This window comes from Channa argus, chromosome 3, assembly GCF_033026475.1.
Source record: "Channa argus isolate prfri chromosome 3, Channa argus male v1.0, whole genome shotgun sequence".
Classification (NCBI taxonomy): domain Eukaryota; kingdom Metazoa; phylum Chordata; class Actinopteri; order Anabantiformes; family Channidae; genus Channa; species Channa argus.
This window is the reverse complement of record NC_090199.1, coordinates 22046234-22059436: the sequence shown is the minus strand read 5'-3', so window position 1 is coordinate 22059436 and position 13203 is coordinate 22046234. Positions and strand designations below refer to the sequence as shown.

The window sequence follows — 13203 nt, the reverse complement described above, 5'->3', positions numbered from 1 at the left end:
ATGGGACTGAAAAAGTTTCTCTTGAAATGTTTATTAATCAAGGGAAGCTGAGACCTTTATAACTGTGTTTTTACTAGTTTAATTTATTTGATTATCATACTGGCTGTGAACTGATGGCATGTTTTAGAAATCTCTTTACCTCTTCAATACATTTCTATTTATGCTGTAATAAAAACTATTTTAAATACTGGTTAATCTTGCGAGAATAGGTACACAGCTTTTTTGGATGGGTTGGATAGAACTCGGGGAGGTGAAGGGGTAAAACCAAAAAGTCTTCCGACAAAAATAGCACAGTTTATTGTTGTCGGGGGAGGCTGAAGGCTTTGGTGTTATGCTGATGACATATTTGAATGTGAAATTCCCGCTGACAAAAGGGGGCGAAAGATGAGAGGGGGATGGTGCACAGGAACAGAAGAGGGGAGTCTTGATAAAATTAGACAACCCGCGACACTTAGGTGGGCGTGGACACCAAGACCAGGGCTTCCTGCTCGGGTGAACACGTGGTTCCGTGTCTGCTTCCCTGCCCGTCTGTCAGTGTGAAGGTTTCCAGCCCTTCTCTTCAATCCTTCCCCTTTTCTTTTATCTTCCCGTCAGCGCAGCAGACCGTCTCCTCTTGTTCCTGCTCCGTCCCACACCCACCTCCCCCCTCTCTCCTCCTCCTGCTACACCTTCCTTCTCCTCTTCGCGACGGCTCCCGGGACTGCCGACAGCCAGGCCGCGGTCACTTCAACGTGCATCCGCTACGAGAAAAAGAGAGAGTGGCGAAAGAGTGAGTGTGTGTGTGAAAGTGTGTGTGAGTGAGTGCGTGTGCGCGCACCTGCCCGCAGCCGGTCCAGCCGTGCAATTTTCCCCCCACCCCCTCTCCCCAACTATCCCAGCTCGCTTTTTCGGTCATGACGCTGGAAGCGATCCGCTACCGGGCCGGGTCTCTGCAGATCCTCAACCAGCTGCTGCTGCCTCACCAGACCGCTTACGATGAAATCCGCTCGGTGCAGGACGCGTACGAGGCCATCAAGTCCATGAAGGTACGGAGGTCCTTTCTCTCATTCACCCTGTCCTCAGCCTGTCCTGCTCGCCTGCTGCATGTAGTCCCGTCGTGCGTGTTTTCTGTGTGCTCTTTGTGCTCCCACCGCTGCACGCATGTGTCGTTCGCCGCCGTGCTCCCGTTGTCGGCCTGTATTTTTGTTTTGGATGCACCTGCAGTACCTCCAACCCCCCGATTTTATATTTGTAGTTTTCACATTACGGTGTGCCAGCGCGACGACCACATACCTACCCTGCTGGAAAAACCAGTATGCTTTCTATGCTGTTTTTTCCAACAGGGTAGGTATCTGCACACAGCCACCCACCCATCAAATATGCCCCCTCCCTCCTCCCCTTTCTTTGGGAGAGATTATTGATGAATTATTAATGCCATTTGGCAGAGTTCGTTTGCGTTTTGCTCTTGTGCTGCACTTAGTGACACATTCACTTCATTTATCTCTCAATAGCTGAAGCCCTGACACGCACAGAGGTGTTCAGACAGCTGCATGTTGCTCAGGTTCCCTAACAGCTGGTAGCATTTTCAGATGATCACTTATTATGGCTTGAGCAGATATTCACTCTTTTGTCTCCCCAGTGATACACACATACAGCAGCTACTGTGTGAGAGCGAGAGTGAAGGAATGTGCCAAAAGCAGTGGGGGTGATGATAATGGAGTCTAATGGTAGAGAGAAAAATGACTCACAGAGATGATATCATTTAAGTCAAAGCTGTCGTGACAACTTTTGGCTCCGTGATCACCCACTTAAAAAATCCATAGTGAGAACAGATTCCTAATTACTGAAAATGGCGAGAGAGACTTTAAAAGTTGGCATAGAAACCAGACGGGGGACCTTGCTGTGATCACCACTGTCCTTTTCTTTGTTTTCCTCCAGGTGCGTGGTGCGCCGGCCATCGCCATCGTCGGCTGCCTCAGCCTGGCTGTGGAGCTGCAAGCAGGTGCCGGAGGTGAAGACCCTTTGACCTTCATCAGGGAGTCTCTCTGTCACCTGACTTCAGCCAGGCCCACCGCCGTCAACATGGGCCGCGCCGCACGCGAGCTGATGGAGTTTGCTGAGAACGAGAGCATGGAGAAGAACTCAGAACAGCTCAGAGAAAGGTGAGCTGTTGGCCCCCGAGCCAAGGCTGCATCATTGTCAGATCGTCGGTGGTCATTTTATGTACTTAAGTAATTTCTGTTGAAGTAACATGCTGCATATTCCTGCAGCTGTTTGTGTTTGACTGAATAAGCGGGTGATTCCTAAGGCACACTACAAATCTGCTAAGAGCACAAATTAATAATTTTAAACAACCACTCCACTTTTCCATTCATACTTCTCGCATCGTTGTGAATTCACATTTGAAAATGTAGCTCTTGCCAGAAAATTATTTAAAGCACTCTGGAGATTTTGATGACTAGTAGCTACAGTGTTTTCATGAGTGAATCCCCGTATTGTGATGAAACACATGCCTGTGAGTACTGTAATATAAAGCCAATGATGTGCCGCCTAAAAAAGAAATGTTACACCAGCAAAGGGGGGGACGGAAAAGACTTTAAGAAGCGTGTGTAAACGAAGCGGGCTTCAGACAAAGTAAGGACGCTTTGTAAGTTTTATGAAAGAACTGCCTTTGCATTGGAAAAATATTTGTTAGACATCAAGGATACACACACAAAAAAAAGAAATTCCTCAGTCTGTCCGTACGAAATGGTTATCAGAGATAACCGGTGCATTTAAATGATCGTCACTTTTTCTGTGAATGTTAGCTGCTGCTGTGTCACCTCCTCGTTCAACAACAGCTGCAGGTGTCTTTCTGAAAAAGCTGTGAAAGTTATGTGAGAATTGGGAAGCCCGTACACGTGTTGCTGCAGGATAATTGTCCGTGGGGGAAAAACAAGCACCTTTAGCAGCATTCTTATATTATTTGGTTTAACAGGACTGCACACACAGGCAAATAGGAAAGAAGCAGAACGAATGTGATATGTGCAGGACAGTGTAAGTTTTAGGCAGGGTTTTACGGATCCAGCACAACTGAGGGCTATAGGCTCTGATAATTACCCTATTAAGTGGGCTGTGTATCAGCCAGATGCGACTTATCAAAATTAAATGCAATTCCTTTGTCAGAATCATTCGGAAGGCATGTGCCTCTGATATCAGTTACAGTCCTTTGATCACAGCAGGCCACTGTGTCTCGAAACTAGAGCAGTGGACGTGAATGACCTAATGGGGACACATGAATGATTTTTGAATTTTGAAACTTTGTGTGCAAGTTGTACTTTGGTCCAGTTTCCAGCAGCCTGAAAGCACTGAGTGGCTAGGTGGGATTGGATGAATGAAGTAGAGAGAGTCTGTTAGACGGCACGTAGCCGTACTGTAACAGCAGACTTTGTAGACACCTTAAGTCCACAGCGGCAGATGAAGCCTGCTTTTAATTCCCACCTCTTGTGCCCCCACCCCCCCAACAGTGTAGTTGCCTGGATTGAAAACATGCTGGAGCGTGACGTCAACGACAACAGGAAAATTGGTAACTTTGGTGCCCAGCACATCCTGTCCGGCGTCCCAAAGGACTCCATAACCATCCTCACACACTGCAACACCGGCTCGCTGGCCACAGCTGGATATGGGACTGCACTGGGTAAGACTGGAGCAATGGTTGTGAATGAGAAAAGAGGGCGATTTGTTTTAAATATATTTGCAGCAGTGTAAGTAATAATGACTCTGTTTGTGTGTAGGCGTGGTGCGAAGCCTCCACTCGCTGGGCAGGCTTAAGCGTGTGTACTGCACAGAGACGAGGCCGTACAACCAGGGATCCAGACTAACTGCGTATGAGGCGGTAGCAGAGGGAATCCCTGCTACACTTATCACAGACAGCATGGCAGCTCTCACCATGAGAGAAATGGACATCACAGGTGTGTGTTTGCCAGTTTTCCTCCTCATGTTTTCTCTCCTTGCTCACATTATTCAGCCCTTCCTCCCTCTTTTCTTAGCACCTTCTTTCTGTTGTGTTGCCTCCAACAGCTGTAGTGGTGGGTGCAGACAGGGTGGTTGCCAACGGCGACACAGCCAACAAGGTGGGCACGTACCAGCTGGCCATCGCTGCAAAGCACCACGGGATTCCCTTCTACGTGGCCGCACCCAGCACATCGTGCGACTTGAGCCTGGAGAGCGGCAGAGACATCGTTATTGAAGTTCGCCCCCCTGAGGAGCTCACCAGCATAAATGGAGTCCCTATTGCAGCCCCAGGTAAGAAGTAGAGGATGGTTGGAGGTTGGTGGGTTTAGAGAAAGACGGAAATAATTAAATGGCAGCAAAATATACACAAACGGTGAGTACAATTGAAAGCTTAAAGAGATGGAAGAGTGTGGCCCAGTTTGGTGCTTGTTTCAAGCCCAAACCACTGAACCCCCTGTGTTTAATTGACGTCACATACAGTGTACGTGAAAAAACTTTCAAGGGCTTTGAATGGTGTATGAGGAAAGGGACAGCACCTTCCAAATCACGTTGCCTGTACGGAAGCATTTCTGTGGCATTACTGTGCATTTTATTGGGCAAGACATGAGGAATCTTGAAATCCATGAATTGTGGGTAATTCCCTCAAAACACCAATAGAATCTAAGATTTGCAAAAAGTGAGCAGAGAAGGGCATAGAAAGCTTAAAGACTTTGCAGGCTTCACAGTAAAACACTCCTGCGCCCTCATGGAGTCGGTCAGAATATGTAAGAGCAGACATTATAGACATGCTTGAGGTGAGTTTGTCAAAGCTAATTTGAGTCAAGTAATCTCTAATTACGTTGCCAAAGTAGAGAGGTGCCCAGTGACATCGCAGTAATTAATGCACACTCGTACACCGGCACGGGGAGAAGAGGATGTGTGCCTGAACGTTGCATCTCTTTAAAGCACGGTTCCCTGGTCCCTCCCTTAAATCTCATTTTAAAGTGCAAGTTTGAAATGGTCATTACTCTGTATTTTCTTTGTTTCACCATTAAAACGTTGGGCACTTTTAGTTCAAAGAAAACAAAATCTGGTAAGTGAGCCTTAAATTACAACATTTTGTTTCCCTGTGGGGCCATATGCCTGTGTTGCTATATGAAAAACTAGTAACAGTGACTCACTGCTGCACTGACTGACATGCTCCTTCTTTTCGGGCATTAGGGTTTATTATGAGTCAGTCCCACATACAGTGTCCTGCTGCTGTAATTACTGAGTCCGGTGCTAAATGCTCATTAATCCTTTCTCGAAAATAAAACCCACAAACTTAACTATATAAAATTCTAATGCCCAGCTGTTTTAGGAAATGATTTAACCTTTTTAAAGGTAAAAGGAGACTGTATATTTTTTAGAAGTTTCACACATGGGATCAGGAATTGCACGTGTATGAAGATATTTTACCACGTTTTTCTTCCCAACCTGAGGTTGGAATCGCTCAAAGGTGTTACAAGATAAATCTCCGGGTTCATGAGAAGATTAGTGGGACATGAAAAAAGTCACTGACATAATCTGCTAAAAAACATTTTTCTTTTAGACATTTAGGTGGTAATTTTAAAATGTCAAAGGGACTCCCCACCATAGCTGTCAGTATGAGCTTTTCAAATATTTGAATGAATCTGGAAGATAGGGGAAGTTGAATACTGTTTACATACATGTACATGTATTGTCGAAACTAGAACCATGTGAAGCAAGTCGGCCAATTCACTCTTGAACACCACATTCAGTGGGTTTGATGTGGAAACCGGTCAAGTTACTAGCAAAATGTTACGGATACACAGTTATAGTAGAAAACATAATGGCTGCATAGTTTTAATTTATTGGTGGTGCTGAGAAACAGGTTCAAATCAATTTGACCAAAAACACCAGAGCATCAATGCTTCATCCTTTATACAGTATGAACCAACCATCTCACAGCCCTGACTGTTCCCTGCAGGCATCGAGGTGTGGAACCCGGCATTCGATGTGACTCCTCACCAGCTCATCACAGGCGGCATCATCACAGAGCTGGGAGTCTTCCTCCCCTCTGAGCTCCAGGCTGCGCTCACCGGCCGCCTCACTGCCCTCTAGAGCCGCTCGGCGCCTCCTGCTGGTGCGCCGCTGCACCTTAGCGTTTCACACTCTGACACACTCATGTCATCACAGAACACGCAGTCATGGTTGTTGTTGTTTTATTTCATAAATGCACAGTCGCTGTTTCGTGTCAGTGGTGCACACAGGAGAGTCTCTCACTTACACAAAAATACACAAACTCACCGCAGGGAGTCAAGCAGACGCACACGTGCAGTCTCCCCTTTCTTTTATGTGTGTCACCTCACCCAAAAAGTTTCCCATCCTGTTCTTCGTCATCTTTTGCTGCATTTTTCTCCTTCTTTATGGCTTCTGCAAGTCACGCTCAGCTGGACTCAAGCCCTTAAATTCTATTTGACAAAATGTTTTTTCTGAGTCATCTCCAAGGTAATTGTTTAGGGCTGCTATAACTGGAAACAAAAAAAACTAAAAGTAAAAGTGGCATGACTGTTTTTGTTTTTTTTAATTTTTTTTCCCCCAGTGTAAAAGCAATGGGTTTTATCTATACCTGCTACCTATACAGTATGCTGCTAACCACTTGTAAATATACATAACCATGCCAGTAGTAGCCATGTCATGTGTGTACATATGTAGAAAACTAACCCCTGTTAGGAAAAGGTTCTGCTATTTTAACCAAAAACATGGTTATATAAAATAGAAATTTTGACATCAAAAATGTTATATTAACATTTACGTTCTCTTGGTCTGTGTAGAAACCTTTTTGTAGAGGAATAATCAGAATTTTTAGCTCCTAGATTTTACATCCAGAAATGAAAAGTGAAATGAAAAACTGTATTTCACTCACACTTTACAGGGTGTGGCAACATTTTGAACAAGTGGAATTTTGCTGTTGTCAATCAGCTGACGCCTGTGATAACATACAGTACCAGTCAGTGGGCTGGTACACACTCATCACAAATATAACAGTGTATATGGATATAGTTTATGGATGTTTTTTTTTTTTAGTTTCTCTTCATTTCTATAATGTAAAAGTAATCCTGAAGACATCCGAACTGTTAAGTAGCACATATGGATGTTTAACATTTTTGGCTTACACTGTAAAATAGACACTTTTAGCTTTGCTAACACTACTTGCATTCTGCCTTCAGTCTGCAGTCCCAACTCGCACTAACCCTCTCAGTTAGGTTTGGCCAGGTCACCTCCACTCTCCTTCTCCTCACTCCTTCCTTCCTTCTTTAGCCTAATAGCTCTTACATAGTGTAAAAATGCTTTTGGGGACAATGATGTTCCCCACTAAGCAAGTGTGTGTCCTTGCAGAGGGTTAGGTAGCCAAGTTGGTCACATGTTGAATGCTGAATAAATCACAAACAGTGTCACCAGCAGAGCACACCTACACCACGACACCACCACCTCCACACATGCAGACAGTCTGTTTACCTTCACTGCATTTTAAAAAACATGGTGGTTGAAATCAAAGATATCAAATTTGCACTCAATAGTCCATGGTTGATTGTCTTCAATCTACTAGTTGTAGTAATCCTTGCCATAATATCAACCACTAGAATAATCAAATAAGGCTATTTGCTTTGTATAAACAACTTGCGACAACACTACAGACTGTCTCAAACAGATAAGAAAGCAAGACATTTGCCTAAAAACATTTGACCTGAACCCAGTTCTAGGTCACTGTCTACTGAAAGCCAAACAGTGGCTTCTTTGTGGAATCTTAAAATTAATTTCCATATGTGTTATTTCATAGTTCAACTGTGTCTTCACAGTTAAGTTATGGAATAAAATAAACACTCAAGGAGAAGTGGTGTCCAAGATTTGACTGGTACTGTATGGTTGTATTTACACCTCTCTCTTTGTATGTTGTTCCCAGTTGTACCATATCATATCACACTTGTATTGTTGTTATGTACTTGTATACATGTAACATACTTCAGTCCCATACTTATAACCACACTGCACAGGACACACTGTAAGAATGAAAAGTGCTGTTATAACCACTGCAGCTTTTGCTGCTAGACAACTGTTGTATTTCTGTAACACAGGCATTACGTTAATGGAGTAGTTCACCCCAAAATAAAGTTTTGGCTATTTGCTCACAAGAAAATGGTTCAAGACTTTACTAATGTTTGTTAGTTTTTAACGTTAAAGAACCTGCTGTATAAAGCTTGTTGCTGTACGTCAGCTTTATTCAATTATTTAAATTATTTACAGCTTGGAAAAATGTCAAAAGGTTATAATTATATAACTCTGAGGTTATATATATATATATATATATATATATATCCCTGAGCCATCAATATGTTAATATATTAACAATGGGGCAAAAATTTAAGGTGTCACATTCCTGAACATAGTTCTGCATTAAGCAGCTGAACAGTCAGATATTCCTCTCAGCAGTTGAACACTACATGAAAACTGAAAGCAGAGTAAACACTGGATTGGCTTTTGTCGGTTGAGCAGAAACAAATTCAAATAAATGATAATGAGGTTCTGTGTCCACAGGACGAGTAAATAAGCAGTTTGGCTGCATAAACAACTTGGTGGTTTATTGCAAGTGCAATTTCTGAGAAAGATTCGAGACAAGGCCTTATTTTTTATTAATACATTAAAAAAAAAGACACTATTAAGATTCCAAATAGGGAAAGAAAAGCTTCAGTATGAATTTAGGTGTTCAGAAACTTGAGCAGTGAGTAGTCATGTCATCATTCTGGGGTGAACTCTTCCTTTAAGTTTGATGGACAGTCTCCACACTCTGTAAAAGGCTGAGGCCACCTACAGTCAGAATGTAATACTCAACGCAGATGAACCTGCTGTAGTAAGGGCCTGTCATCAGACCACAGACTGTCACTTCTTGCCTTAGAGCTTAGTTTAAAGTGTCCTCATAGCTCAAATGCTTGTTTTATGTTTTACTGCCAACTGACATTCAGGACGTTGAAGATAAGAGAGGGCTTCCTCCACTGGCATATATTTATTGTATAACCCTATTAACCATGAGCCTGTCTCTTCTTAACCCAAAAGACCATGATCAAACACTGAAAATTCATAATTTCCCTAGTTTTATATCACTACAAAATGCCTGTTTGAAGATGTCACATTGATCTCCAAGAAATTTATTACAAATTCAATCATATAGTTAATAATGATCTGCACTCATACGCTCACCATGCGCCCTTTTTGACACTGTAATATAATCATACCATTGCAGCATGTAGTTGTAAAACCTGACTCTGACCTTGTATTCACCCATAACCAGCAGACTGTTACTTATTGTTAAACTAACTGAACCCATGCTCAGTGTCCCATCTCACACACAGCTGTGTGACCTGAGCACTGATCTTGCAATGGATGTGTTGTTCCAAAAGGCATCACAGAAAAGTCCCAGACACATGTACTTGCTGTATTGAATGTCGAAAGGGCCACACTGCTCACTGCAGCAACAATACAGTTCACTGGTGTTTGGACACATTTCACAGAAAAAATAGTCAGAGATCTGGTCACATAAATACACCAGTCACCTGTTCGCTGCCCTTCTTTTTCAGTTGTTTCATTTATTTAAACAGGTGACACATACAGTATCCCACCTTTGTGTTCTACAGAGCCACTGAGAGGAAGTGGTTAGAGAAAATGATAAAAAGCTTATGGTCATATATATATATATATATATACACACACACACACACACACACACACACACACACTGAAATCATATAATAATTTCAGTAGCCATAGTGTCACTATCCTATCCTATGCTAGCTTTCTAAGGCTGTAATATATAAACTCATTTCGCATTCACCTTCATCTCCCTTGTCATTCCTCCTTGTTCCTCTGTCTAAACATAATTTTTTTGTTTTGTACAGTTTAACGCATCATATGTTTGGGTGGTGATTTCACACAATGTTCCAGACATTATGTAGCAACTTTGTGGCCGTCGGACCTGCCGCATATTATTTCTTTCTAAATCTTTAAAAGATATGAGATTTTTGTTTGTCTGTACATCATGACTATAACTGTTTACCTGTGCTTTGTTGTTGTTGTATTTTTTTTTTCATAATTGTGATTCCTAGTGACTAGGCCATTAGTACACCACACTGGGGAGGCCTCCTCAACCATACGCACTACCTCTCTGTCTGCCTACACGGACTCAAAGCCTGAGATGTATGAACACAAGCACTTAACATGGCAGGTTGCAGCAGAATAGATTGACAGTTTGCAGAACAAAATCTCAACTAAAATCTCCAAATGTCACTATTGTTTTTAGATTTTACACAAAGTAAACATTTGTGGCAGTATTCATAGTTTGCTAAAGTAGCCTAGACTTTGGCTAGTGTGTTATGTTGGGTTGCAGCTGAATTGTTTCTGCATTAAGCTTTGATTTTACACCATGCTTTTGAAGTAGCTGTGATATAGTACTGTATTTAAAGAAGATGTTTCACCATACTCTTCTATAAAAGCCCAACTCTTAATAATCAGGTGCAAATGTTGAGCACTGCTTGCTGCCTAATTTTCATGCTAATTTAATTGATTAAAGCAAGTGCTTGTGTATTATGAAATTATTATTATGATCTGCAATTACCATGGAAGGAGTGTTGTTCAGATGGCCTCTTTAAGTGCAAGTATGTAATTGTTGTTATTGATAATCACTTGATCTGGGTTTAATTTTGTATCACGTGGAAATAGTTTGAAATTTGATTTTTTTATATAAATGTATATGAATATGAAGCTGTAACTTACAATCATGGATAAAGTGATTTCTCTTTCACATCAATACAGTATGAAGAATAAAGTCACAGTGAAATTGGTTGTCTTTGTCCCTCTCGAATTAGTTTTGTTTGTATTAGTTTGTCCTTGTATAACCAGAAGGTGGCGGTGAAACAACAGACAAAGATGTTAACTGCCTGTTAATCTAAACGCGAAGAAGAAGTGATGCGTGCGTTATTTCCGGTTAGCAAAATGGCTCAAGGTTCACAGAAGTTTAAAGCTCAGCGGCCTGGATCATCCAAGAAACAACATCAAAACAAACAGAAAGGACCGAAAAAAGGAGGTATGAGGCCGACATTTCACTGGGCGTTTACTGACATTACCACAGACAAAAGAAATGTATTTTCAGTCCGACAACTTCAACAAAATGTCACCTGCATGGAGACAGACAACTGAGCACGTTGTTAAAGTGACTCAATATAAACCTTAATAAATGTGTTTGCCATCCAATCAACTGAATATATTATAAAATTGATTGACAACATTCATACTCCTTCCTCCAAATTTCGTATTTAGTAGTGACGTTAAACCCAAAGACTTTTGAAAGTTAAGACAATAGAAAGTTATAAACAGAAATGGTCTAACGTTATTTAACATTACAGAGGCTGTTATCCTAACTTAATGTAGTGTTAAATTGTTTCGGGAATACTTATTTTAAATTATTAAGAATTTGTTATGTGAATTTATTTGTGTCTTACATAATTGTTAATGGCTGTCTGACGCGATAGGAAAAGAGTAATACACACACATTATCCCAGTGCAAATTCAGAGCAACTCACATTTATGAAGGTCACCTTTAAAACTAAAAATAATCCAGTTTGTTAGAAGACCAGATCTTCTAACAAACTGGAAACATGTATGTATGTTATTCTGTTCAAGGTTTAGTCTACCTTCGCTGATATCAAGAGGGTAGACAAAATATTCAGAGCACCTCTCAGTAAACAGCACAAAGAACAACAATACTACACAATACAGAATCCAAATGAGTATAAACAACACCTCATGCAGTAAAAGTATTTATTGTAGGACTGTTGTAATTATGTAAAATAATGTTACATTGTGATCAGACTTCTGATCGTTCTGCACAAGCTCTCGTTAATTAATAGAATTGTAAAAACCATGTTCATTTCTGTCATCCTAATCCTGTTTGCCAACTTCACATGATAAGTGAAGAGAGCAAATCATGGTCTGCACTACATCAACAAACATATTTAATGATATACCCTAACAAATGGCAGTATTGATTAGAAACAAAAATCACTTTATAAGCAGTCTGGTTTTACTCTGCAATACATTTCAAAATGATAAAGTGTCTAGAAAACAAATGACATGACTGCATCTATGTAGCCAATATTATAGAAATACAATGTAACAACATTTCAGCCCTATGAAATGTAAGACAGACCTTTTAAGACTGTATATGCTTAGCATTTTATTATACATTATTATAAATAAACTGTTTGTAATAGCATGTGTACATTTCTTTTTTTTGATCAAGGGAGAATCATTGCACCTAAGAAGGCTCAAGTGGTCCAGCAACAGAAGCTGAAGAAGGTGAGGAAAGTGTTAGTTTGTACCATTCCAGCCCTTTAAAGTCAAGATTGACTTATCGCTTAACGTGTACCTGAATCCCTCTGGTGTCTCCTAAAGGGTCTAGAGGTTGCTATCAGAAATAAGATTGAACAGGAGGTGACCCAGAAGGCCAGCTCCTCCCTCCACAAGCCTCTGAGTGTGGTGAAAGGGTCTGAAGGTAAAGGAAATGCAGGATCTGCCCGTCCAGGAAAAAGCTCCAAATAGGACCACATACAAAAGTGCACATCTGCAGACCTGATGTTGTTGCATGAAGTGGACTGAATTGAAGCATGAATGAGCTACATTTTATTTTTTAAGTCAGTTTGTTTCATAAAACCAAATAATGGATGTGTCATATCAGTTTACTGTGTGTAATCCATTCCTGACCTGAGAATGTCCACATACAATAGGATGCATGGTTTGTGAAGATAATTAATGACTGTGGAAATGTTGAGCTAGCAGCAGGAGAGAGGGTTAAAAGTTAAAGTCAGCATTTAGCTATAATATAAATCTTGCACCTGTCACTGTCAAGATGTTTAACTTTTTCAAATTTGTAACTGTAAATTCCAACCATCACTTATCAATGCTGCAAACATTTAATAGCATTAGAAGTAATTAAATAGATCAAACTAAATTAAACTAAAACAAAAAAATAAAATTTAAGAAAACATGGATTTTAGGGATAAAGGTTTTGCTATCTAATAATCCTGTTATGTTCATTTCAACATTGTTGTAAAGGCTGTAGTTTTTTTTTTTTTAAGAGTATTTGCAATAAATATTAATTTAATATTCCTTATTATCTAAGATTTTTGGGGGTTGGAAGAT

The 13203-nt window shown here is 40.9% G+C and overlaps 2 protein-coding genes across 2 annotated transcripts; both read left to right on the top strand.

Annotated features, from left to right (window-relative positions):
• The first annotated feature begins 471 nt into the window (after nucleotides 1–471).
• Nucleotides 472–10848, top strand: mri1 (methylthioribose-1-phosphate isomerase 1). Its single transcript, XM_067497980.1, has 6 exons — nucleotides 472–1025; nucleotides 1918–2141; nucleotides 3486–3655; nucleotides 3753–3929; nucleotides 4039–4263; nucleotides 5942–10848. The coding sequence occupies exons 1-6, from the start codon at nucleotides 894–896 to the stop codon at nucleotides 6073–6075; spliced, it is 1062 nt and encodes a 353-aa protein (XP_067354081.1). The 5' UTR covers nucleotides 472–893; the 3' UTR covers nucleotides 6076–10848.
• An 86-nt stretch (nucleotides 10849–10934) lies between these two features.
• On the top strand, nucleotides 10935–13170 carry c3h19orf53 (chromosome 3 C19orf53 homolog). The gene is made up of 3 exons (XM_067497973.1): nucleotides 10935–11089; nucleotides 12305–12360; nucleotides 12457–13170. The coding sequence occupies exons 1-3, from the start codon at nucleotides 10972–10974 to the stop codon at nucleotides 12601–12603; spliced, it is 321 nt and encodes a 106-aa protein (XP_067354074.1). The 5' UTR covers nucleotides 10935–10971; the 3' UTR covers nucleotides 12604–13170.
• Nucleotides 13171–13203: the final 33 nt, after the last annotated feature.

Excerpts from the sequence above, each read along its gene's own strand:
- mri1 (XM_067497980.1), top strand. The coding sequence starts at position 894 with ATGACGCTGGAAGCGATCCGCTACCGGGCCGGGTCTCTGCAGATCCTC. Across the intron at positions 2,142-3,485 it reads TCAGAACAGCTCAGAGAAAG|TGTAGTTGCCTGGATTGAAA; the intron begins GTGAGCTGTTGG and ends CCCCCCCAACAG. Across the intron at positions 4,264-5,941 it reads AGTCCCTATTGCAGCCCCAG|GCATCGAGGTGTGGAACCCG; the intron begins GTAAGAAGTAGA and ends TGTTCCCTGCAG.
- c3h19orf53 (XM_067497973.1), top strand. The coding sequence starts at position 10,972 with ATGCGTGCGTTATTTCCGGTTAGCAAAATGGCTCAAGGTTCACAGAAG. Across the intron at positions 11,090-12,304 it reads GAAAGGACCGAAAAAAGGAG|GGAGAATCATTGCACCTAAG; the intron begins GTATGAGGCCGA and ends TTTTTGATCAAG. Across the intron at positions 12,361-12,456 it reads AGCAACAGAAGCTGAAGAAG|GGTCTAGAGGTTGCTATCAG; the intron begins GTGAGGAAAGTG and ends TGTCTCCTAAAG.